We start from the raw sequence: 25,819 nt of genomic DNA, 5'->3' as shown, positions 1-25,819 counted from the left end.
CTTCTCCTGCCTCGCTTCCTCACATCCTCCGCCCTCTCTCCTTTTTTCACACCTTTTCTCTTCCCCTCCTTGTTTCCCCCGTTACTTTCTCCCTAGTTTTTTTTTCCTTCCCTATTTCCTGTTCTCTACTTGTCTCCTCTTTCCTTTCCTGTCTGCTTTTCCCTCTCCTTTGCCCGTCCCCACCCATTTATGTCCACTCCTCACTTTTCCTCCAGTTCTTCTCTCCCACCTCATTTTCTCCCGTCTCCTGCCTTGATTTATCCTCTTATCTATTCTCCTTTCCTCCCTCCTTTTTTGTCCCCATCCTACTTTCATCCCTCCCTTTCACCTCCCCTTTCCACCACTCTTAATCTCCTTCCTCATTTCCTCCTCTCCTCTCCATCCTCCTATATTCTCCCCTCTTTTTCCTCCCCTTGTTTCTCCTCTCCTCCCTTTTTTCTCTTCTCCACCCTCCTTTTCTACTCTGATCACCTTTTCTACCTTTCACCTCCTCTCTTTCCCCTCCTTTCCCCCTTCTTTTCTTCTCTCCTCTCCCCAAATCGTTTTTTTTCTTTCCACCTCTCCTCTATCATTTCCCCCTCTCCTCCCTCTCCCTTATCCCCTCACCTTTTCCCTTCCCTGCTTCCTCTCCTAAAGCTCCCCTTTGAGCACACTTCCTTTCTTCCTCTCCTCCTCCCTCTATCCTCCGCTCTTCATTCTTCTTCGTCTCCCCCGTGCAGGTTTGTTGACCAAGCAAGGCGTCAGACAAAATTAAAAATGCTGTCTCTGCTTCTTTTTCCTCAACCGGGTCACTCTTTTTGGGTTTCTGTATTTTTTTTATTTTTCGCCCCGCACTTCTTTCCTCCCTCCATCCCTCCATCCCTCCATCTCTCCCTTCATTTCCCATGCAGTCTGGTTGGGTACAATGCTGGGAGCCAGCCAGCGCTGCAGACAGATGGTCCACTTATTAGATGTGCATCAGCCCTCCCTCCCCTTCCTGCAGCTCGCTTTTTAATCAAATTAAAGCCGAAAGAAGAGGAGAGAGAGAGATAGAGGGAGAGAGTGGAGGAGAGAGGGAGAGAGAGAGGTTTGGGACGTCTGCTCGCTTGTTTTGGAGTCTATTATTTGTTTGAATAGGATGAATGATGACGGTGTTAATATGAAATTTGGAAGACTGAACCACTGTCTGTCTGACTGTTTCGGTGACTGCCTGTATCGCTCTCTCTCGCCCCCCTTGCTCTATTTGTCTACACCTCTCTCTCTCTCTCTCTCTCTCTCTCTCTCTCTCTCTCTCTCTCTCTCTTCCTGTCAGTTTGATTTTATGTTGGGTTTTTTTAAAGGGGAATTCCACCAGTTTTACACATCAAGTCCAGAGTTGGTTCTACTCAGCCTGAGAAAACAGTTGTATAATGTCTCCTGTGGCTCTGGAGGAGCTTTGTGAATCGTAACTGATGATGTCATAGTGATGTCATCAGGGTGATCGTGGCCATGGCCAGGTGAATAGACTGTAACATAAAGCCGTTAGCACCGGAGCTTGAAAGAAGAGGGAATTTGAATATGGATCATAATAAGCAGCACAGACGACATATATGGTCATATTTCCAATGAGGACAGGCTGATGTGGGATCCAGTGTTTTTGAGTTATAACATCTGGTTAGACTTTCAAAATGTAGTTTGTGGTCAAACAGTTATCATATAACGACATATTATGACATTTAGATTGTTATTAACACTGTCAAATGTTCACGGTTAGGTTAGGTTTAGGCACAAAAACAACTTGGTTATGTTTAGGAAAAGATCATATTTCGGGTTGAAATAACTATATTCAGTCTTGTAACCTGAGTGACATGACGTAACCGACGTAACTCATTGCATATAACATATGTGTTTATATACGCTGGCATACTCACAGAACATAAACAAATCACTCCTGACTCTTGGTAACAAATTGAACACGAACCACGGTCTCCTGAGGGAAAGTCCAGTGAATGACACATCCAGTCACCCCCTGACTCTGGCTTTAATTGCCCTTTATACTCCTGCACTTGGGAGGCATTTCAGGAAGTGATGAGAGGGGTGCCGATGACACACTTAAAAGCGTAGAGTCACTGACCAGGCTGCTATATTTGACATGTTGGGAGGGAAAAGACTACAATTTCCAATGTACCATTCTTTTAAAAATCTGTGTCTTGTGAGTTCACCAGAGCGAGTTCCTTCTACATATAGGAACATGCATGTTGCCACGTACGCAGAGGTAACACTTAAAGTGAACACACTCAAATTATTAGTAATAATCCTTAACAGCACAGAAAGAAACTTTCACACAACTATGATAAGTCCAAGAGGTCACAGTTGAAGCAGAACGTCAGCCCGTTAACTGTGATGGATTTTTACAATGGACAGCTTGGGTAATCAGTTTACTGTTCACGTGTGATTTTAGGCTGTGTAAACATGGCCAACTGAACTTATTTGGAAGAGAAGTATCTCCTTGGTGTACCTTAACTGTACCACTGTTGCTGTAGACTCATCCACAAATGTTAAAGCTTCTTTAAATATCCCAGTACGTGATGGCAGATCTGCTTGTTGTTGCGGTAAACCTTGGGAGTCCGTATTTGTGGATCTGTAAACAAACCTGCATGTCAATCAGACTTACAGCGGAGGCTCTGAGGTATTTTAAAGTTTCAAATTCAGTCATTTTCAAGGCACCATCTGACCAGTGAAACTTTGCAATCATGGTGGAAATAAAAACAAAATTATTGTTTGAACACAATGTTTAGAAAAAAAATTACATTAAACAATCACAGTGACATTGTGTGCCAGAAAAAAATCAATCAAACAAAAAGTATTTATAGCACCTCCTATTGGCCAATTTGAGTGTGAGCATTGACTGTTTGATTTGAAAGCAGAACTCAGGATAATAAGATTGATAACAAATCCAGTGGCTGAGGCACCGTTCAGTCACACATTTGTCTGTGAGATGAAAATTAATAATCAGTCATAGCACCACCACCAGGTGGTTGCTGGTAGTTGGTCACCATAACAACCAGCACTTGGTAGTTTTGGGAAAATGTAAAAATGATGTATTGTCAACTTTACACAGCGACCTGGGAGAACTAGACTGAGCTTGATTTTTAACTAACAAGCTGCAGAAAGAAAGAAAACAAATATCCCATCATCACAAAGAGCTCACAAACAAGAGTAGGGGAGCCAAAAAGAAGAGTATATAATATTAAATATATAGTTATATCTTTTTTTTTTGGTGGTTGTTTTCTTTGTCTCCAGAGACACATTTTAAACTGTTTTATTTCTTAAATTTAAAAACACAACTTATGGTCCTTAGTCTAAGAAATGTGTCATGTAAAATGATCCAAGTAGACTAATCTGGTTTGTTGGCAGGAAGTAAACAAGTTGCAATTAATTCATCTATACCACTGTGACATATGTATAAAATGTTACTTTTTAAATTCCTAAAAGATGTTTCCAGGAGCCGCTGTGAACCTCAGATTTTGAGAATATGAGAAATGGCCTTAAAATACAGACTGTACTGTAATGGATATCCAGACGCCTTTTTACCTGTAAAACACCGAAAGCACATTGACTGTTCTGTGCTGGCATCAGCTGCGCCAACAATAAACTTTAAACTTTGAAAAGAAATCGAAAGAAAAGTCTTCAAGCCTCTGACGTGGGACAGCTGAAGATCAGCACTTTGGTCAGGAAGCATTTTGGATGTATTTCATTTGGTACAATGCAAGAAAAGAGGAGAGGATACAAGGAGGAAACAGAGGAGATGAGGAAACAAGGGTGGCGGGAACAAGGGAGGAGAGGGAGATGAAAGGAGAAAATAGAGGAGATGAGGAAACAAGGGAGGTCGAAGGAGATGAGAGGAAGCAAGGGAGGAGAGAAGGAAACGAGGGGGTGAGGAAGGAAGAAGATGAGAGGAGAATAAAACAGAAAATTTGAAAAGGGAATTTAAATAAAAAGGGAGCAATGAAGGGAGGAAGGAGACAAGAGGAGTAAATAAGCGGGGAGAGGAGGAAACAAGAGTGCAAGGGAGGAAACCAAGGATAGGGAAGGAGAGGATAAGAGAAAGCATTGGAGGAGAGGAGGAAACGAGGGGCGAGGAAACAAGGGAAGAAAGAAGACATTAGGAAAGGAGGAAGGAACAGGAAAGTAGTTAATCTGGGGGGAGGAAACAAGGGAGGAAGGAGATGACTGGAGGGAACAATTGAGGAGATTAGGAAACGAGGAAACAATGGAGGAAAGGAAGAAATGAGGGGGTGAGGGAGGAAGATGGAGTTGAGGAACACAAGGAGAGTAGATTAAAAAGGAAGCAAAAAGACAGTAAGGGAGGAACTAAAAGATTAGGAATGAAGGGAGGAAGGAGACAACAAGTGGGGAGAGGAGGAAACAAGAGTTGAAGGGAGCAGGAGGAGAGAAGAGGAGGGAAGGATGAGAGGGGGTAAAAAGGAGAGGATGAAATATCAGAGAAAGGGATGAAGGAGGGGTGAGGAAACAAGGGCGGAGGAGAGGAGATGAGAGGGGAGAGGAGTGCAGGAGAAAGGAGGAGAGGAAAGAGGAGGAGGAGGAGAGAGGAGGAGTGTGTGCTGAGAGGAGCGCGCGGTGGAAAAAGTGAATATTCGGCTCAGTTCAAAGGCAGGCGGCGAGCTGCAGCCCCGCGCGAGGAGGGGAGGAGGGGGGGGGGGGGGGGGGGGGAGAGGAGGGATGACTTCCAGATTTACTGTGGAAAGTTGAAAGAGTGTCGGCGACCGCGCGCGTGTCCCCGCTCGCCTGTGTGTGTCTGCGTGTGCGCGTGTTTCAACCCTCTCTCTTTCCGTGCATTCTCCGCTCGCGCGCGCTTCTGTGTGTGTGTGTGTGTGAGAGAGAGAGAGAGAGAGAGAGAGAGAGAGGGAGGGAGAGAGGGTGAGAGAGAGGGAAGGGGAGAGATAGAGGGTGAGACAGAAAGAGAGGGGGTGAGAGAGAGAGAGAGGGAGAGGGAGGGAGAGAGAGCGAGAGAGGGAGAGAGAGGGAGGGAGAGAGAGAAGGGGGGAGAGATAGAGGGTGAGACAGAAAGAGAGGGGGTGAGAGAGAGAGAGAGGGAGGGAGAGAGAGAGAGAGAGAGAGAAGGGGAGGGGCGCTCCTCGCTCTCTCTCTCTGCCTACTTTGCATATTCCGCGTGCCTCGGCTCGGCCATATGGGAAAATGCAACTGAAGGAATTGTCGGCGGGGAAAAAAAACGCGCAGGCAGGAACACGCGAGCGGAGCGGCGAGAGTTCGAGATCATAACAAATCCACGAAAAAGTTCGCACAGAGGAGGAAAAAGAAGAAAGGTGGAGAAAAGAGAGGCGAAGGGGCGGGGGGAGCGTCACACACCAAAACAGAGAGAGAAAGGGAGAGACACGCCGGGAGAGAAAAGGGAGAAATAGAGTTTTCTTCTTTCTGCGGAGGAGAGGAACGATGTATTGTGCGTACACCATCCCCGGGATGACAGGCAGCTCACTCATGTACTACTACAACGGCAAAGCGGTAAGACACTCCAGCATCCCTGCTTCCTTTCTTTTTCCTTCCTCCGAGAGGCTTTGGGAGTCAGACGGAGACGCGGGCTGGAGAGAGAGAGAGAGAGGGAGAGGGAAGTAGAGAGAGAGAGGAAAGAAAAGAGGAGAGAGAGAGAGGGAGAGAGAGGAGGTGTGAAGGTGAAGAGTGTCGCTTTTACGCACCAACTTAACAGCGCGTCGGTTCGCCGCCGCGCGGCAAAGTGCGAGCGGACTGTGAGCTCAGTGTCCGTCTGTCGGGGGTTATTTTGGGAAAAACAGCAGTGCTGTTGTTTATCAGGGGAAATAAATGAGCGTGTGTGTGTGTGTGTGTGTGTGTGTGTGTGTGTGTGTGTGTGTGTGTGTGTGTGTGTGTGTGTTCGCGCGCGCGTGTGTGTGCGGAGCGGGGAAAGTGACAGTAGCTGCTGTAGAGTGCCGTAGCGCTTGGATAAAAGGTTGGGCAGACTCGTGAAATGTGATCAGTGTGTGTGTGTGTGTGTGTGTCGGTGTGTCGGTGTGTGTGTGTGTTTCAGTCACACCTCTGCTATTAGAACAATCATTAAAAAAAAAAAAAGAAATCGTCCCAGGATCCATCGTTTCCTCTGCTTGTCTTCTGGACTTTTGCGCATCGGACGCTTCCAGATTCATCTTGAAATAATCCGCTCGCAGCTTTATTTCTGTCTTTCTGTCGCTTGATTTTAATTTCTGTAAATGGACGTAAATGCAGAAATAAGACTCTTACTGTTCAGTTGATTTTTTTATTCTCTCAGTTGAAATGCCACACGTGTGGTTTTGGGGGGTAGGGTTGTGTTTAATTCAGGGGCTTGTTGTTTGTCATATTTTTAATTTTTCCCCAAAGCGCCTAAATTGTTGATTTTTCTGCTGTAATTTGGCTTAAAATTCTTTATTAATTGTTATCCGTTATTTTACTCATAACTTCGAATATACATTTAAGGCAAAGCTGTAAAATATGTCTTCTCTCAGTGACATGCAGAGTGGTATTTAAAATTAATATCAGTCAAATTCTGTCATGAATTCTGTTATTTTTAATAGATTTCATGCCATTAAAATAATATAAATAGAGCAAATCCTAAAAATGAGAAGGTTGGAGGTCTACACATCTGTCCATCTAAATATACAGTATGTGTGTGTGTATGGGTGCAGACATAATGCCGGAAATTCTTATGTTTTTGACAAGAAGCTCGACAGTGTTACACAAATCATGAGCCTCTGTCTGGATAGAAAAAGAAAAATACATCTGAGAAACTCATCCAGCAAATAAGCGGTCTGACCTCCTGTGAACCTGTCTATCCATCTGTCTGTCTGTCTGTCCGTCTGTCTGTCTCCCAGTAACCCCCACCTGTAAAACACCAGTAACAGGGTGAAGTGATTTAAAGAGGCGGGGGGTGAAGTGAAGGCTGGAAATAAGAAACAGGGTGTAAAGCAGGGCGAAGGTGAATGAATTTCACAGGTTTTTCTTTTCGCGTAAAAGCAGGAATGTCTGCGAGTTGCAGGTGTAACTGAAGATGGAAGGCTGGGATTTCCTACAGATCCACCTGTCAGTGAACTGCCTGTGGCCTCTGTCTGCCTCTGTCTCACCTTTGACTCTTAATTGCTGCTTTACACCAGTTTAAGAGAAAAGAAGGAGAAGATAAAGACGAGTCGACAGCCAGCGCGGAGTCAAAAAATGACGACAGGAATAATGATTTAAAAAAATATTTCCGTGTATGAATTTGGAAAGCTTTCTTATTATATCAGAAATAGTTTTATTTTGAATGAATAGTGATACGGTTATATGAGCACTTTACAGGCCTTCTGACATGATTTATCAATCAGAAACAAGACAGCAGCTGTGGATGTTTTCACTTAAATGAGAATATTAATGTAAAAAGAAAACAAGCAGACATTTAATCATTGCTTTCTTTATTTTGTAGAGAAAAAATAAGATTAGATTTTTGCAGAAAATGTTTTAAATGCTGCACTTTTTGGTATTTTTTACATAGCTTTAGCCTTTATTTCTATATTGTCTATCAACCTGATTTGATTTCAATTTTTCTCTTTGATTTTATTTTCTAATTCTTCTTGTATTTAATGTCTTTTATACCTTTTATACATGTGTTTGTACGTGTTTATTTTTGTAGACTATTATGTGAAATAGTGAAAATGCACTGATGTCCTGATTTCAGAGGGATCAGTAATCTGTGCTCAGATGGTTTTGTAGCTGCTGTGACCTGTGCAGCTGTAAACAGAGCCTCTGTTGTTTGAACGCTGCCACACCAACAGTCGTCCTCTGTCTTCTCCGAGCCTGTCGGCTCTCCGGCCTCCATCCGGCCGCCGAGCGCTTCAGCCCCGCGCTGTCGGCCATCGGCTCCGGAGCCTTATGCTTTCTGTACCCGCTCTCTCCTTGTAGTTTAGGGGCCTTCTTTGTATCTCGACGGCTTCGCTCGAAGCCGGAGCTCTTTAGTTCGGCGATGCCACGGGGCTCGGTGTGGCACCGCTTTGTTTGGCGGCTGGCTGCTGGATGGCACATTGTGCCGACGGTCTTGATCCGGTGCCAAGCTCCTTTCCATCTTCACTTTACCCCCCTGTCTCACTCTGTCTGTCTGTGTCACAGCTTGTTTACACCCGCCGTCCGCTGGCAGAAAAGAGAAAACACACAAATAAGAGAATCGCTGTAATAAAGCGATGCTGTTTGTCGTCTGGTGTCCTGGCTTTACCCGGCTGGGTTGAAGGTGTGATTCCGTGGTTGTCTGAAAGCAGATACAGGCAGGTCGGTGTGGTATGGGGGCAGAGAAGTTGAGTGAGTGGAAACTGGGGCAGAGCAGTCGGAGTTGGAGAGAAGAGACAGAAAGGCTCGGACAGATCTGCAGCAGCAGCAGCAGCAGCAGCGAGCTGCAGCCCGGCGAGACCAAACAGTGAAGAGGCTGAATTGGGGCTTTGGTTTGGGGAGAGTGTGGGGGAGGGAGCGGGGGAGAGAGGAGGAGGGTGAGGGCCGAGGCCCGAGCTTCGGTTAGCGGCTGTCGGCTCGCTAACTTAAGCTCCAGCAGCTTAATGAGGCAGCAGAAAGCTCGGCTAAAACAAAAGGCCTCATTTAAAGCCGGCCCGGCCAGCCGGCTATTGTTATGCTAACACAGCATTTGAATATTCAGTAAGTTTTAATTAGGAGAGTCCTGAAGCAGCCTGCCAAAATCCTGCAGTCCTCTCTCAATGTGCAGCTACAGGAGACACACACTTTAAACACTTTAAACAGACGAGTGTGTCGGTCTGCAATTTATTCTGCTTTTCTGAGACAGACGACACTCAGACTGTGAGAAGATTTTAATTAATTTCGTATGGAATTCATAGTTTTTTTGGTTAATGTACTCCAATTAAAGCCGGATACAAGACAGCATTTTTGTTAGTCTATCTGTTCACATGAATGTAAGCTGAGAGGATTCATATGTTTATTCAAATGGATTTTCACTTTCAGTCAATGTAAAGAACTGTACATTTAAATACATTTATAATCCCTCACTCCGCCTTTACATTTATGTTCCTTCAAATTTACATTCGAGTCCTTTGACTGTTGAACACAGGAAGCTGCAGTTTAAAATCAAAACCAGTGGAGAGGAGGTCAAAGGTCAGGGCCAAACTGTCTTGATAAAATATCTGTGCTGAAAAAGAATATTGATCTTATTTTCTCATTGTATTTAATCTTTTTTTATTTTAATTTTTTTAATGTAGTGGGATTTTTTTTTGATAAAATCTTCCAATCTGACCTCGACACATACAAGATTCACATACACATACATACATACAGGTTTTAGACACGAAATGGAATTAAAATGTAAGAAATTATGGAATAATATCAATGTTATGTAATAACGGTTTCATTAATAGACTCAAGGGAACATTAACAACATTAAAATATTAAAACGACTTCAGCTCCAGAGTGAAGCTTTTCACGCCTGCGGTGGTAAATATGTTAATGTGTGTGTTCCTGTGTGTGTCTGACGGTGTGATCCGTTTCTTTACATTGTCGTTCTGTACATGGAGGCATTGAACGCGGGTGTGTATATCACATGTTCACGTGCACGCGTGGTCAGTAGTAAATAGAGTGAAGGCGAGTTTAAGTGTGCGTGTGTATGTGTGTGTGTGCTGTCATTGTGAGGCCGGTGTGTGTGGACATCCTGTGTGCTCAGTAGGCTGGAATTAGAGCACAGCGTGTTATGCAATTATAACTTTATAAATAGACGCATTGTGTGTGTGTGCATGTGTGTGCGTGTGTGTGTGCGTGTGTGTGTGTGTGTGTGTGTGTGTTTAGGCCTCTATCTCCATCTGCTTGAGTTATTCTCAAAAAAGCCAGTTTGATTGCATGTTCTTGTTTTTGTGTGTGTATTAAGCTTTGTTATACATGTTAACCATTGTTATATGTGTATATTTGTGTGTGTGTGTGTGACATGTGTTTGTGTTTCACCATGCTCCTTTTTCATATTTATCTTCAATTTAGTATTTTGTAAATGCTGAAAATGTGTCTCTGTCTCCGATGAGTGTGTTTCACACGTGTGTGTATGTTTTCTGACATCTGTACCGTGTGTGTTAGCATACAGTGTGTTTGTTATATAAGGACGGAAAAATTTCATAAACATTGAAAAAAATCTGTCCTTCTGTGTGTGTGTGTGTGTGTGTGTGTGTGTGTGCTCTACTCTACTAGGGAATCAGTGTGCGTTTGTTGTTTGTTTCTGAATACTTTCATGCACTCCGCTGAACCTTTTTTTGTATTAGACGATAAACAGTCTCATGCTTAAAAATATGTGTGTGTTTTGTGTGTGTGTGTGTGTGTGTGTGTGTGTGTGTGTGTGTGTGTGTGTGTGTGTGTGTGTGTGTGTGTGTGCGTGTGTGTGTGTGCTCGTGTTGTCCGGCCGGTTAAAGCCTGACACACCATTCAGGCTTAAACTTAATCCTTCTGCATCAGATTATCTGACACTGATGCCGCTGATACACGCCGATACACAAAGAACTGCAGACACACACACACACACACACACACACTGCACTGCTGCACTATACACACTACACTTTGATTTGTATTATAATAAAGCAGGAATAAAGCTAAATGGTATAGTGATGTGTTCACTGACCACCTTTCGGCTGTGATTGTTGGTGTCACAGATGTACCGTATGTGATGCTGTTTATTGTCAGAGGTGTGTCATCTCTGCCTGATTTGTTTTTTAACGCAGCATAAAATGAATCATCTACCACATTTCTGATGAAGAGCAAACACATTTGTTTTACTCTCCTCTTTCAAAAAAACGTGGCACATTCACGTTTAGCTGACATCCACACATTGTATATATTTACGGAGCGGATTACGATGAGACCTCTCGCCTGTCTCTTCTTGTATGTTTCTGCTCTTCATTACTAATGTAGAGGGAAGGGTAATTAGCAGGTCATTAGTGATGTCATTGTCGTCACATGTTTGAAATATAAATGTCAGCGCGGCTGCTGATGAAGAGCTGATGTGTTGGTGATAATGACACCTTTTCCTGTTTAATCTTGCATAAAGACGCAAGATTACTTTATTCGTATATATGTGCCTTGCATACACTCGCATTGTGCGTATAGGTTTTGTATATTTTTTGATGTAGTTCGGTAGATTCTGGTTCATTTGCTGCCAGCTGTCTGTATGTTAATAAGCTCTGTTTAAATTGAGGGTCATCTTTACTGTTTACTTCCTATTTTGTGACTGTGTGGTTTTAGGTCTGGGGTTAATGCAGCTCCAGTGTGTTGTGCTGTGTGTGTGAAATGATGCATAATGTTGGTTATCAGAGGGAAAATAAAATGCAACGTCAAGTTTATTTTATCTCTTTCTTTATGGCTCTTTACATTTACCTGCAGTGAGACAGGCAGGATGAGCTGGGAGAACAGCAGCACGCAGCCTGTATGATGGAAGACCCAAACATGTGGTGTTTTGTAGAGGATTTTTGCGTTTAGTCGACTACATATTACGGAAGTTTCCACAAAAATTACATCGACTCAAATTTTCTGATTTTCTTTTTCTTTTTGTCCCAATCGGTCGAATTCTTCAGCCACGAAATCATAAATCTTGAACTGAGACACAAACTTCAATCATACCTGCGTTTATAAAACGAGGGCTTGTTATACACTAAAACTCAGTTCTCTCTTCCAGCTTCAACAACACCTTGTTCATTTAAACAATTTCTGTAAGTGGCTTACATCTCGATTGGCGACAAATCACAGATGTGACATCAAAAACTCAAATGTGTGATCACAAGCTCCACGTACATACTTGGTAGTGAAATATCTAAATCTTTCTAACATAAACACATGTAAACCCAAAACAGATCATCACTCTTTTTTCTTTCACAGTTAATATACAATTTTCTTTAAAAGGATACGAGTGTAATTGAAAAATAGACAAAGGATCAAGCGCCAAAGGAGAGGAGAGAGAAGGAAAAGAGGCGACCAGTTAAAGACAATCTGATGAATGAAATTCCACAAAATAATAATACATGTACAGCTTGTCACAGATGTTTAAAGATCCCCTACACACGTTTTAGTGGCTACATAAAAAATTCTCTAATGTGCATCTGGCATGATTTTTGAAGAATAAATACCACATTAATATATGTCCATTCTCAGTGTATGTTCATTGGAGGCTTTAAGTTTCCTGATCAAACTTGCGTGCTGTATGCTCAATATTGGACCAGAATATGCTTCTAAACTATTTGTGATGTCACAAATCATGTTCATAGGCCCGCCTCCGAAAATCATATTTTCAATGAGCACAGAGAACATGTACACTTTCAGCAGTGAATGTGAAAACAGCCTCCGAGTGTCAAACTGCACAACAGTGAAGCTCAAACATTCAACGAGGAGGAACAAGAGGAGAAACATGTTTGTGACTGGAGGGGCGACTTTAAATAAATACCAAGATATTTGACACTGGTCTGGAGTTTTCTGATGTTGATGTTTTTAATTCTCTTGCAGTGGCTGTATTTAATCAGAATCTGACTGAATTGCTCTGCTCTGCAGTCGATCTCTGATTCATCCGTTGAAGCTCCCCTTTGTATTTATAGGACAGACTCTGTACTCGCCTGAAATCGCTCTGCTGGATCTGTCAAAAGTTGTGTTGCATGTATTTATATTTGGTCCTAGAAAGCTTTTATATTGAAGACTCACACTGACCGTTCTGACACCTGGAATCAGTAATAATGTGCCTGAATGCAGCTGGAATGTGTCATAAACAGCGAAAATAAACAGGATCCGCTGTGATTCATTGATAATATGCAGGTTGTGTAAGAGGCACTCTGGTCAGTATTTCTCTCTCTGTCTTTATAAAGGTCGCAGCTGCCAAACTGATGTGCGTGCGTGTCGACACACACACACTAACACATAGTCGAACAGTGAGTCATCCGTGTGTGTGTGTATGTGTGTCCCATAAGGGAAGGTGGACTGTAGCAGAGCAGAATGGCTCTGCATTCTTTGGATGACTGGGAATTTCCACCCTGACCTGTCCATGGTAGGAGAAGCTGTGTGTCTCTGAGTCACAGGTTTGATTCCCGGTGACTGAGTGTCTGCCAGCCTGATCAAACCTCTGAACATCAAGGTCAGCTGGCAGATGAGGACGGGCAGCCGCAGCAGTAGATGATGCTTCGTGTGTCTGGTTGGCTGGCTGTGGATCCACACAGGCCATCAGGGTACAGAGGCCTTTTAGATGCACAACAAGCCCTCTGGCAGCCATATTGGAGACGCAGAGACCTCAGTGTCAGTGACTATGACCTGCTGATCAGCTGTCTTTGGTGATGGGGCTAATTTCTAGCTTTTTCTGATCGGGAACTGAACAATTGATCATCGATAAAACGGACTGAGTTATGTTTCTATATGTCAGTCAGCACATCTGATAAGCATTCAGGTGAGATGAGACACTCAGACATCACCCACCCCAGCCACAGTATCCTGCTGCCCTATGGCTGCCATACCAGCAGACTACAGAGCAGCGTCTTTACTGTGAGACTCCTGAACTCATCCTCAACACTCCACCATGTATTTATTTTTTTTTATTTAGCATAAAGGATCTACAACTTGCATTTCAGTGCTAATTTTCAACTGCACTTCAGTCATGATCGATGTCATTTTAGTTTCGGTTTGAATGAATGAAAAATGGAACGTCAGTTCTTTCCAGCTGTGACATTAGGAAGGCTATAAAACAACATGCTAAATCCATGTGTCTACTGCACGGATGCTGCTATTATTACATATAGCTACGTTAGCTGGAAGGCTAGTAACGGTTAAAGAAAATCGTTTCAATCAATCAATTGTATTTAAAATCACACAGTTATGGAAACTCTTGATTGTATTGGAAGATGTAACTGTGTGTTTGTAACGCACGATTTATTTGGTGCTTTGGTTTGACTTGTACTCACTCAGATTTAATTTCATAAAACATGTCTCCTACTGTTGTAAAACACTGTCTGTGCTACATTATCACTTCAGCTCTTGTCCTCTGTGCTGTGATTGTCTGCCCTGCATGATTCTTCTGTTTTTAGGAGGACTTGGTTCCTCTGCTTTGTGGCTGCTGCTGCTCACTCCTGTTACTGTGAGCTAGGTACAGTGCTGATTCTTAATGGCTCATTTGCTATGTTCTCTCTCCCTCTGTGTGTGTGTGTGTGTGTGTGTGTGTGTGTGTGTGTGTGTGTGTGTGTGTGTGTGTGTGTGTGCGTGCTAAAGCCTATTCTCATATGTACTAAGCACAAGCTTCACAGCAAAAGGCAAGCTTAAGTAAGTTAACATTTTTGGCAAGAGAATAAAGAAAAGCTGTGTGTTCTGTGTGTGTGTTTGTGTGTGTGTATGCATGTATAAGACACCCTTCTAAACCAGTGCTGACACACTTGTTCATAGTACCCCTGCAAATACACACACACACACACACACACACACACACACACACACACACACAGCCTACCCAGTCTTCATTATCAAAGTGGAAAATGGGGCTGTTGTGGTTTTGTTCAGCGTGTGTGTGTGTGTTTGTGTGTATGTGTGTGTGTGATTGTGTGTGTGTGTGTGCGTCTGCATTTTAGTGGGTCAGTCATGCTGTGGTGAGCTGTTAGGGAGGCTGCATGGACTCGCTGATAAACACTGGACAGCTGTCACACTTTAAACAACAAGACAACAAAACTGTGTAACACAATGGAGCAGGGTACAGCTGAACGGCAGTTAGCGGTGTGTTTGAGCGCAGACAGCTAACACATATTCTGTTAGCGGTTTAGCTTCAGCGGTGGTGACAGTTTATGCGAGGATCATACAATTGAGTGTCCAGTCCGAGTGCTGGATGAGTATTTTGTGTATTAGACGCCGGTGACACTCATATGATGCCTTCAGGTGCAGCATTGTGAACTGTCTTCATAAAATCACTGATGTAGCAGTCATGATTTCATAAGTGGAAATGTTGCGAGAGAGATATATTTTTAAAGGGCAGAGCACATGGAAGTATTTTTTTTATTACAATAAAAATACAAGGTGTTACATACAATATACAATACAATATATCTGTGATAGGCCAATATCAGCTGACATATCGGCCAACTGATATAAAGGTCGGGCTCATATAGATATCTCTTAAATTCAATATTAATATATATTAGGCTGTGAACTGCATTTTATTTTGAAGGTCTGATTTGAAGCATTCATAATTTACCAGTTTTTTGGGTGTTTTTGGTCAGAATTAGTACATTTCTTACATTAGTACCAAACTCAAACTGACCAAATTTTTCTCCACAGAATTTTTAACCGTACAACTATATATACTATATAAACATGCTTCCAGTTGTTTTACACCGCTTAATCTTACCTTACCGTTCTGTCCTGAAATACCTCTATGGTTCCCAGCATTGGAGAAGTAAATATTTGATAACCTCTTGCCATCGCTACGTCTCTGTTGTCCTCAAAATCCTTAATGTATGTCCGCAAAATAATTTTCATATTTGGTTTTCAAATGTTGTATAAAAGAAGTCTGATTTCTGCAGACACCTCTCTGGAGAATGCACTGGAAGTGTGTTATATGTTGAAGCAAAAAGCCTCCCCTTCACTCTGTATTGTGCTGTTGCAGAGTAGTTACAAAATGAACATCAGTTTCTGAGGACACTGTGTTGTGTTTTTATGGAGAATTGCACAACCAGCCCCTGCAGTGTTAGTGCCTCGCTCCGTGCTGACTTGTGAATGAAACAAAGAGCAACATGATATGTTTAGTTTTGAAGGGCAAATGAAACGTTTTCATGCTGAAGTGGGTACATTTCTGTGTAGAATAGGCTATTCACCAGGCCTTCACACACACACACACACACACACTGGGGCATAGTGAATGCCGGTGTGCCACGCTGAGAAAACCATTGGTGTGATGCCCATTTTGTCCCGCGCTGGCACTGCCAGGCTACATGCAAATAGGTCACACATATACACACACACAAACACACACAAACACACACACACACACACACACACACACACACACACGTACACTTAAGACATGATACACGCAGAAACACATACATACTAAACAAGCTCTAAAAACAGTTTGGGGCTCCACATCCTGCTGTCACTGTCTGAATGTTCGAGTCTGCATCCTCTGAGCAAAAAGATGAAACTTCTATCTATCTATCTATCTATCTATCTATCTATCTATCTATCTATCTGTAAGACAAAAGTTGTGTATGTGATCGAACATCTGGTTAACACGATGCCGTCTGTTTTCACTCTCCATCCATCTACATTTGCTCTATGCCTCTGTTAGTGCTCATCTCCAGCCAACAGCATCACTGCTTACACACACACACACATACACACGCACATGCACAAACACACACACATCCATCAATAACCATTGTGATTGATGCTACCCAGCTTCCATACATGGGCTCGCAAAACGGCAGCTATACCTGGTTGTGAAAGAAAGAAAGAAAGAAAGAAAGAAAGAAAGAAAGAATGGGGCAAAGACAACAAAGAGAAATAAAGGAAGACATAAAGAAAGAACAAACAGAAAAGAATTGTGCAGCTCTGGAGTGCTGAAGTAATCAGCTCTTTGATCTAGCTCCTTTATTATTCCAGTGTGGGCCAAATAATGGAGTCCTGATTGTGTTGCTGGCAACCAGCAAGCTTCCATATGTTGGCTATTAGAGGCTCTTACCGGCTGCGTCTCCGCACTGCTGCTGAAAACGGCTTCTTCTGTGGTGCTTTTTGAGGGGTCGCAGGTTCAGGTTGAAACAGGGGAAATATTAGAATTAATTTGTTTGATTACTGACAGCGTTCCTGCTCTGAAGAGCACTTTCAAGTTGAGGGAAATGTAAATAGTAGATTGCAGTGGAAGGATGGTTTAAAATGTACTCAGACAGAAGGAAATGCTTTTTGAGCCATTAACATAAATTGAGAATTGAATTGTTCAAGGAAGATAAACTTTCTGGGAGGTTAGATATGAAGTTAGATGCCCTCTCCAGGTTTGGAGGTTAGAACTCTGACTCCTCTCTGTTTAATGACGTCATATCGAAGACTTTCTCACTGCAGCTGGAGGAAGCCAAGTTTGGCTCTCTAGGAAAACATCATGGTTTGGCTAAAAACTAGTATCGTCTGTCACTTAAGTTATGCACTTACGTACATATGTATGTAACTTATGTACATGATGTGAGATAACCGTGTTACTTAGTTAGAATAACTCTTTGCTGATGTTCAGTTTCTCAAGCGACATGAACATTGGTCTTCTGGGTGAAAGCCCTATATGTTTGTTGAACCAACCCTCCTGCCTTTGCGGACTTTCGCACTCTCTCTACTACCTGACTTGACTTCCTCCTTTGCTACCGTAATAATTACTATGGCCACTAGAGGTCACTGCATAACAATAAACATATATATGGGTTGTGATAAGCTGCTTGCACAGTCAACCTACAATATGTGCTTGTTTTGCTGATGTGGACAGGCTGGTGAACACCTACAGTGTAGGTTTGTCACATTTCACGGAACACTCGATCAGTGTGTTGTATGTGATCAGTCCAGATTGTGCTTTAACTATATTCACCAGATTAAGTGTGTTAACATACACTTTGTGAAATTGAGCAACATTGTATGAGCTACTTTTACTGAAGAGCTTAACACGTTATTAGTTATGTGTTTGAAAGAAATGTATTATGTCGACTGCCTCCTCTCGCTCTCCTGAGTTTTGATGCTCTTATTGTCAGCCACTTTGGGTAAAAGCGTCTGAATGTATTATAAATCACTGTGATAGACGGATTATGGTGAACAGAAGGTTTGCAGTGGACATGGTTTTGGTTGATTCAACTTGCTAAAATCCATCAGAAACTTGATGGAGAAAAGACAAACAGCCCAATTTGATCAAGCACAGTTCTTCTAGTCTCCACGTGGCATCTCCATAGCAGTTACATTGTTGAGGAGGTGCACATCAGTTACAGCCATAATCCAATAATTATGGCTGTAATGCATAAATCCTCATTGAGCCTGATGACAATGTCCATTAGCCTATTCCGCAATTTAACCCAGTGAGATATTTTACTGTAACATTATTGGCCAGTTTTTCTTCAAATTTCATCAAACAGTCCTGCTGCCCAAAGGATGATTCCCAATTATTCTAAGCAATCTGACTGTTTATCTAGTGCTGAAGTGACCATTACTTTTGTTCTTCATCACTTGGGTCCATAACAATTTATCCCAAAAATGTAGAAAATGACAGATCCTGCTCCTCAGAGGATGGACCCTTTAAATTGTAATGATCTTTTCTCCATTTTAGCTATGCTGCTGGTAATGCACTTACTAAATCATCAGTAGGTCATCATCATCGTCCGCTCGGTCCAACACTTCAGTGTTGTGGCCACAGTTTCTCTCTGCTGATTACTTTGTAGCCATGGACAGACAGGCCAATGACTGTAGAGGCAGACAGGCCGTCGTCAGGCCCAGTGGAAACATGACCAAAGTGCAGTGAGTCAGTCCACACAGGAGGCCGATACTCTAATTCTTATTAACATTTTTATGGATCACCAGCCTGAACGGGATCAGAATCAGATGTTCAGAGGAACCGTCCGCTCCGTTTGAACCCATTGAGGTGGGCTTGATTTAAGTTGTCAGACTCTTGGAACAACCTCTGAAGCCGTAATATCTCCGGAGAAATAAGAGCAGTGAGCTCTCCGCATCCTCTGGCTTCTATTTACTGATTTAATGTTGCTCTTTTCTCACAAAATATTTTGTGCATCAGTTTGAATTTTATTCTTTATGAGTTTGAATTAAGATCAAACAGAAGTGACGTGTTGGAAAGTGGTGGATTGTGATGAAGCTTTGCAGGAAAGGGTGCACAAATGTAGATCAGATGATATAAACAACTTAACTGACTGTCCCATCTGTGGGACACCGAGGTCTCTGTTTGCAGTGGAAACTCCATCTCACTTAATTTTACTGTTTAATCCTCTCGTTCTCATCTTTTTAGTCATCTTAATTAAATTTCAACGATACTTGTATATTTTGTAGGCTATAGCTGGAGCGTGACGTGCAAAACAAATTCCCATGCACAAAGATAGACTCATCTTCCATGATTTATTCAGCAAAAACACGCTGTCACAGTTAATTTTTCATAGTTTATTTTTCAAGATTTGGTGATCATAAGAAATCAATCAGACCCCTCTGAGGTAGGTTTCTGACCTCGATCCCTTCACAAAATCTTTCAAATCACATTCAGTGGAAAAAAACTTCCTTTTTTCTCGTTCACCTGCCCTCGTGACGTTCTCCTGCACTTTATTTCGTAGGTTTATTCAAATTTTGTGGTCTGTCAACATCAAACCGAGCTGAAATACCTTTAAATTTGTTCAGACGTGGTATGAAGATGGTATAAAGAGATCCGGTGATGTAATGCAGCAGCCGGATGGTCTAATGGCTGCACAGCCTCTCGCAACATGAAGAGGTCACAGGGTTTAAATCCCTGCAAGCCAAAATGAGGAAGATGAAGGATTAAGTGTGTTAATGTATGTCACTGTGTTTAGTGCTTTAGTGCTCTCAGTCTCTCTAACTGCTGCTGTGTGCTGTATGTAAAAAAAAAAACCAGGAGAGCAGGTGTTTTTTTACAGACATGTTTATTTGAATGATTAAAACTGAAAATGGCTCCCCATGCAAAAACAGTACACTGAAGTACACTTAATTTAAGTATACTTAGTGAGCACATGATTAATATAGTAAACGTATACTCTTTTCTATGTACTAACAACATGCTTATATACTAATGATATATCACTAGTGCTGATTAAGACATACTTAAATACACTAAAGTGGACTTGACTGTACTATTTAGAGACACCATTAAGATGCACTTAAATATACTAAAGTGCAACTTTTTTGTCTAATGATGGTCTTTATCCAAATGTACTTTTTTTTAACTTACAGTATTACTGTATTTCATTTTCAAGTACATGACTTGTATTTCTGTATGTCTTTGATAGCACTACTGTTACACCATTAGCATATTAAGTAGTCTACATTGTTTGTACATTGAAAATAGCACAATTTAAGTACATAACTAATAAGTTTGATGATTATACATAAAGTCTACCTTAGTTAAGAACATTTTAGTTGAATTCATTTAACTAAAACTCACCCAAAAATGAAAATTCAGTCATTATCTAGTCACTGTCATGGTGATGGAAAGTCAGGTAAAGTGTCACAGCAAAACAACGTTGCAACATTCTCCTGTACCTGATGTAGCTGAATAAAATCAAACATAAAATGGTTCCACACAGCTCATCCACCTGAATCCAAGTCTCCAGAAGCCCTGAGAATCGAAGTGATCTGAAAAGATGTTCTTTACACCCTTTTTAAAGCCAACATTTTTTTTCACTGTAGCTGCTAAGCTACAAGCGCACACCCTGTCTGAAATGGGTTCACAAATCAACTTGGATCACACCGGCCAAGCTTTATGGAGCCATTTTATGATGGGTTTTCTTTCAAAACAAGTCCCCATCTACTTTGGTTGTGTAGAAGAATGCTGCAATGCTGTTTTGCTGTGAAGCTCCAGAAATGTTTTGTGGACAACAAAACTTCCATTGGCATGGGGGTGAGTTGGTAATTACTGAATTTTTGTTTTTGGGTGAACTCATCCTTTAAATCTACATCCCAATGCTGAATAAACTTACTAAAAGAAAGATATAATAGCAGTACATTGCAAATATACTAACATCTGTAAATATATGAAAAGTTATCTGGCCAAATTGAAGCGGTTGAAGAAAATAACTTGGGTGTTACCATCTATTTTATGGTTTTATAATTATAGATTCAATCACTGTATTTTTTTTTTACATTCTAACTGATGAACTACAGTATAATGAAATACACTCTGGTTTAGTTTGCTCTGATAGACTCCAACCTCGTGTGATCTGTGTGGTGTGACCTGAATCAGCAGGTGAACAGTGTTTTCTGCTTGTCACTCACTTCCTGCCGCAGCCATCTTAGTGTTCAGATTGTTTTGGGTTGGCGCGCGTACCGGATGCTCCGGTTGCCATGTTACGTTGCTGTGGTGAACGAGACCAGGGCACTGTCGCCAGCTTGCATCACCGTGGCAACGGGATAACTGTGACCCAGCACCCCACCGGCAGCCGTGCTCCCCGCTCCCCGTCTGCACCCTCTTCAATAATTAACATGCCACGGCAGCCATCTTAGTTTTTGGCTCGGTTTAGGTGCCTGCCGGCGCGTTGCCTCGGCAACGGGGTCCCTGCAACCCGGCGCTGTGGTGACGTCGGTCGTGTTGTAACACTCCAACTTTCTGAGTTGGAACCCATTAATCTGATTCAAATGCCACGGCAGCCATCTTAGAGAAGGTGATGGAGACGGGGAAGACATATCAGGATGAGACACACACGCACACACACACATCCAGAATGTACCCCCGTGTGTTTAGATAACATCTGATCACAAAACAGTCCTGATTCAATAGTGATTTTCTAAAAATATAGACTTATATCACCTTATTTGTGTTCAGTTTTTTCTACATCTGTCAGTATTTGACGGCAGTTTGTTGTTTACAGCAGCTCAGCAGGCCGGACGTCCCATGTGTATCCAAGGTGACGCACACATGACCTTCATGACTGTATGTGTCATCAGTTTAATTTATTTACACAGTGATTATTTATTTATGAAGCTTTATTTGGGAGGACACGTTTAGTGTGGACGACCTCCAAGTTAATAAAGAACAAACAGAAAAAAAAACTTTTGAAATTAAACATAGGATCAAAGAAGAGACGGAGTGTCCTCCAACACAACCAATAAATGAACTCCCTGTCAATGTGATTAAGGAATAAATCAATAATAAGGAATAAAAGAAACACTTTTAAACAGCAGAAAAAGGAACAGTAAATGATAGGAAACTATATTTCAATAATATCACCCTCTTACTCTCTTTGAAAAGAAAATGAAAACCATAAATATTCATTGAACTTACTCAAACTTACTAGACGTGTGCGATGTGTGTAATCACACACACACATTCGCTGCCTCCTACGCTCTTGTTCTCACCCTGACAGCTTGGCTGCCGCAGAGAGCAGAGGTCTCATTGGCCGCGTGCCCTGCAACGGGCATTTTGATTGGCTGTCGGGACGGCTGCCACCATGCCAGCTGAGAGAACACATTTGTATGTGAGTGCGTGTTTGTGCGTGTGTGTGTGTGACGACTGTGTTTGTCATGCTGGCAACGAACAACAAATGAAAATGGTGGCTATTTTCTATATCTGCCTCTCTGTTTTTGCCTGTTTTCTCTTTTTAATGTTTTGGGTTAGGGTCTTTCTTCGCATGATGGTTACCGGCAGGTGATGTTTGGATCCTCCCCTCTGTTCTGATGCAAGAACAGAGGCGGGGTCCTTTGGATTTGGTTAGGTTCAGTTACAAATGGGACGTGGGTATGTTCAGGGAAGGAACTGGGTTTGGGTTAAAAATGCTAATATGTATATTAGGGAGATTTGTTGTCTGCTCTTTAACCCCCTCCCCGATGGTCCAAGAATTGAACCAGCAACTTTACCATTTGCAGACGCTCCCTTCAACTTGTACAACTTGAATCTCATACATACAGTAATTGTACATACTTACTTTGTGTTTATGGGATAGCCTGTCCATGCGTGTGTGTATGTGTGTGTATGTGTGTGTATGTATGAATCTTTGACTGACAGTCCTCCATAGAAAAGTCCCATAGAAATGTTCTCTCTCTGTTGTTAATTACTTCATCAATTGATTATTTATAAAACCACTTAATGAGCTGTCAGACAGCCAACTGGCTCAACACCAACTCTTTACCTCTGCAGTGTTTTTGTTTTTTCCTGGTTGTCTTTCTGCCACTTGTCTAACTTCCTCCTGTAACAAAGAAGATTCTCTCTTTCCTTCTTTCTTTCTTTCTTTCTTTCTTTCTTGAAACAACAGGGTGTGTGTTCAAATTCAACATTAAGCCAGTATCCATCTTTCCAGCCATAGTGTCCTTGATCAGGACACTGAAACCTTATCAGCTGCAGGTGGTTGACCTTTGACCTTTGGCCTCCCAAGGAAAGTGGCAGGAGGAGAAAGTACATATGTCTCCCCTGGGAATCAGCTGAATGTCATGAAAAGGACTCTCACACTCATACACACGACTCACACACGGCCTCTTCTGGGTGTCCTCATCTGTTTCAGGCCCAACAGGAACAGGCATGTCAGATAAAGAGATGAGACGGGATCAGGTTTTGATTTTCATCACTCACTCAGTGGGGGACCAGACTTTGTCAGTGTGTGTGTGTGTGTGTGTGTGTATGTGTTTTTCAATATTGTTAAGACACTGTGTGTGTCTTCTTCCAACTGGAATGTCCATATCCATAAGACAAAAAACTGGCCATTTTCCTCCTGTCTATTTAGAATATAAATATATATTATATAAAGGAACATTTGTTCTGTGTCTTCCATGCCCGGATCATGTTGAGCCTCGCGTCGCACAAAGACTGGAAGCAGAGAGAATCTGCAACTGCATGAAAAGAGAAAGAATCAACCTTTCTACAACTCTCACACGATCTGAATACATGTCGTGTCTTATTTCACGAATAGGTGTCGAAATATAAATGTAAATGTTGACTTGATTTTAGCAGCAGTCGGAGCTGTTAGTTGACCAGCAGCTGCTGGGTGCAGGGACTGCATTTGGTTTCAGGATTCACTTTAAATTCAAACGACAGTGAGGCTCCTCAAAAGTATAACACAGAGCTGTTTTGGCATCTGCCTTCTTTTTATATCTGTGTTTGTTCATAACCAGGCCTCCACATGTGTGTGTTGAAGTGAGTTTTTTTTTATTTCCGCGTCCTCCCCATTCGGCCTGTCAGGACTGCGTTGGTCTAGGCAGTCCTCTCCGCTAACGACGGCTGGCAGTCGGCAGCATGTGGCAGTAATTAAATCAAAGGAAATTGGTAAAAGAGGGAGAGAGGAAAAAAAACGTCTGAGTGGTGACTTTGCCAAAAAAAAAAAAAAGTCCTGGTGGTTGAAAGGAAAATGGGAGGCTAATAAAATGAGTGTGGAAGAGAGTCGTAAAGAGCCGTCACCTGTGGAGAAATGTTTTTGTTCTCCGGCCTGAAAACCTGCACGCAATCACACACACACACACGCACATGTGACGGTTCTCACGTGTGTCGACAGACGCGCACAAACCGCCTCGTTACTCACTTGCACAGATGGGGAAAGCAAGCAGACGCACACAAACACACATAGAGGTGGAACTCTAAACACATGCACACACACAAAAAAGAAATGGGAAAAAGAACGCCTTTCAGATCAATAGGAGGAGATACAACTGTTATTATTGTTATTGTTAATAATAAAGCAATAATGTCAGAAAATGAAGTTAAGATCTTAAAACGTAAGGCTTTCAATTCATCCTTTTAATTCTTCGTTTTGACACTCTGTTCTCGGACATTTTTACCTTGAACCAGCTGCAATGAATATGAACTCATTTCTGTCAGATCTTTGTGGTTTCTGTTGGTGTATGAGTGTGTATTTGTTATTGTGCATGTGTTTTGAGCCGCACAAAATTCATCCCTATAAATATAAAAATTATGAAATCATAAAAAATGTACTTGACATGTCAGATCAGGGTGGATTTTTTTAAAACAAGTGCAATCCCGATGAGAGAATGTGCTTGCGTGCGTGTGTGTGTGTGTGTGTGTCTGAGGGGAAAAATACCCATCAGAGGGAGGAAATAACGAATCGCACTGCGGCTTTTCAGAGCACTGAGGGCTCCATAACTGCGCGCACACACACACACACACACACACACACAAACACACAAACACATACACACAGTCCCAGACCTCTGGCTATTTCCTGTGTCAGGGGGGACATTATAAAGCCACATTATGTTCACTATGAGCCTCCATATTCCCCCATCACTGAAATCATCCTGCGTGTGTGTGTGTGTGTGTGTGTGTGTGTGTGTGTGTCATGAGAAGAGCCTACTCAATTTCCTGGGAAAAGAGATGTGAAAGGCTCTGATATTATAAACACACACACACACACAATCACACACACAGAGACAGATCATCAATCTGGATAAAAACATTTTAAATGGAAACAAACAAGGAACAGATGAGCTGCAGTATTGATCTGATCAAGAGTGTATTGATTTATAGCTGACTGTCTTTCTCTCTGTCTTTAAGAACTGTAGTTCTTATAACATGACTGACTAGTGATGACAGGTAGACGATGTTGTAGCTGTTCAGTAGCTAACCGTAGAGGTGGCAGGTCAGTCTCAAAGTGTGCAGACTTGATTCTCTTACAGTTTTTGTCTGGTTCTTAAACCGTTGTGTTGTGTCATTTCTCTACACATCCAGAAATGTTTAAACGGTTCCCTGTTGTATCTTCTCTCTTTAAGGGTCCAATTTGTAAGATAGATGATTGTTGCGCCTCATTCCCAACTCATCAAATACCGACACTTTCAGTTGGTAGGTCGGGCTGGCCACCGGGTCAAAGTGTCAGTATTTGATGAGTTGGGAATGAGACTCAACAATCTTACATATAGTTGGGAAGGTTCTTTATAAAAGTCCAGCTCTTTGCACCAGACTCTGGTCACTTCAAAGAATGTTCTGTTGCTTCTGGGTTGTGTTTTGCTGTAGTAATTGATCCCAAACGCTGACACTGTGAGAATATCATGATGTCGGTTTTAAAAATACTTCAGTCAGATCCGGTCGTGGACTCCAGAATGTTCTCTCCTCTTCACAACAATAATGATAATTACTGATCGCCTGGTTTCAGTCCTCCAGATCACCATCCACATCTCT

The 25,819-nt window shown here is 42.2% G+C and overlaps 1 protein-coding gene across 7 annotated transcripts in view; it reads left to right on the top strand.

Annotated features, from left to right (window-relative positions):
- Positions 1–25,819, top strand: part of tcf4 (transcription factor 4) — a 234,850-nt gene that overhangs the window by 156,347 nt on the left and 52,684 nt on the right. Inside the window, exon 1 of one of the 7 annotated variants that reach the window (XM_084383947.1) lies at positions 5,151–5,502. The exons of 5 other annotated variants lie outside the window; for them this stretch is intronic. In XM_084383947.1, coding sequence (XP_084240073.1) covers positions 5,434–5,502 — 69 coding nt within the window. In that variant the 5' untranslated portion in view covers positions 5,151–5,433. Of the gene's footprint in view, positions 1–5,150; positions 5,503–25,819 lie in introns of those variants that run through there. One more of the 7 variants, XM_084383945.1, reaches the window with a different exon arrangement.

Source organism: Pagrus pagrus (genome assembly GCF_965226575.1).
Source record: "Pagrus pagrus genome assembly, chromosome: 19".
In the NCBI taxonomy this organism is placed as follows: domain Eukaryota; kingdom Metazoa; phylum Chordata; class Actinopteri; order Spariformes; family Sparidae; genus Pagrus; species Pagrus pagrus.
The sequence above is the reverse complement of the archived record's forward strand: the minus strand, read 5'-3'. Positions and strand labels throughout refer to the sequence as shown.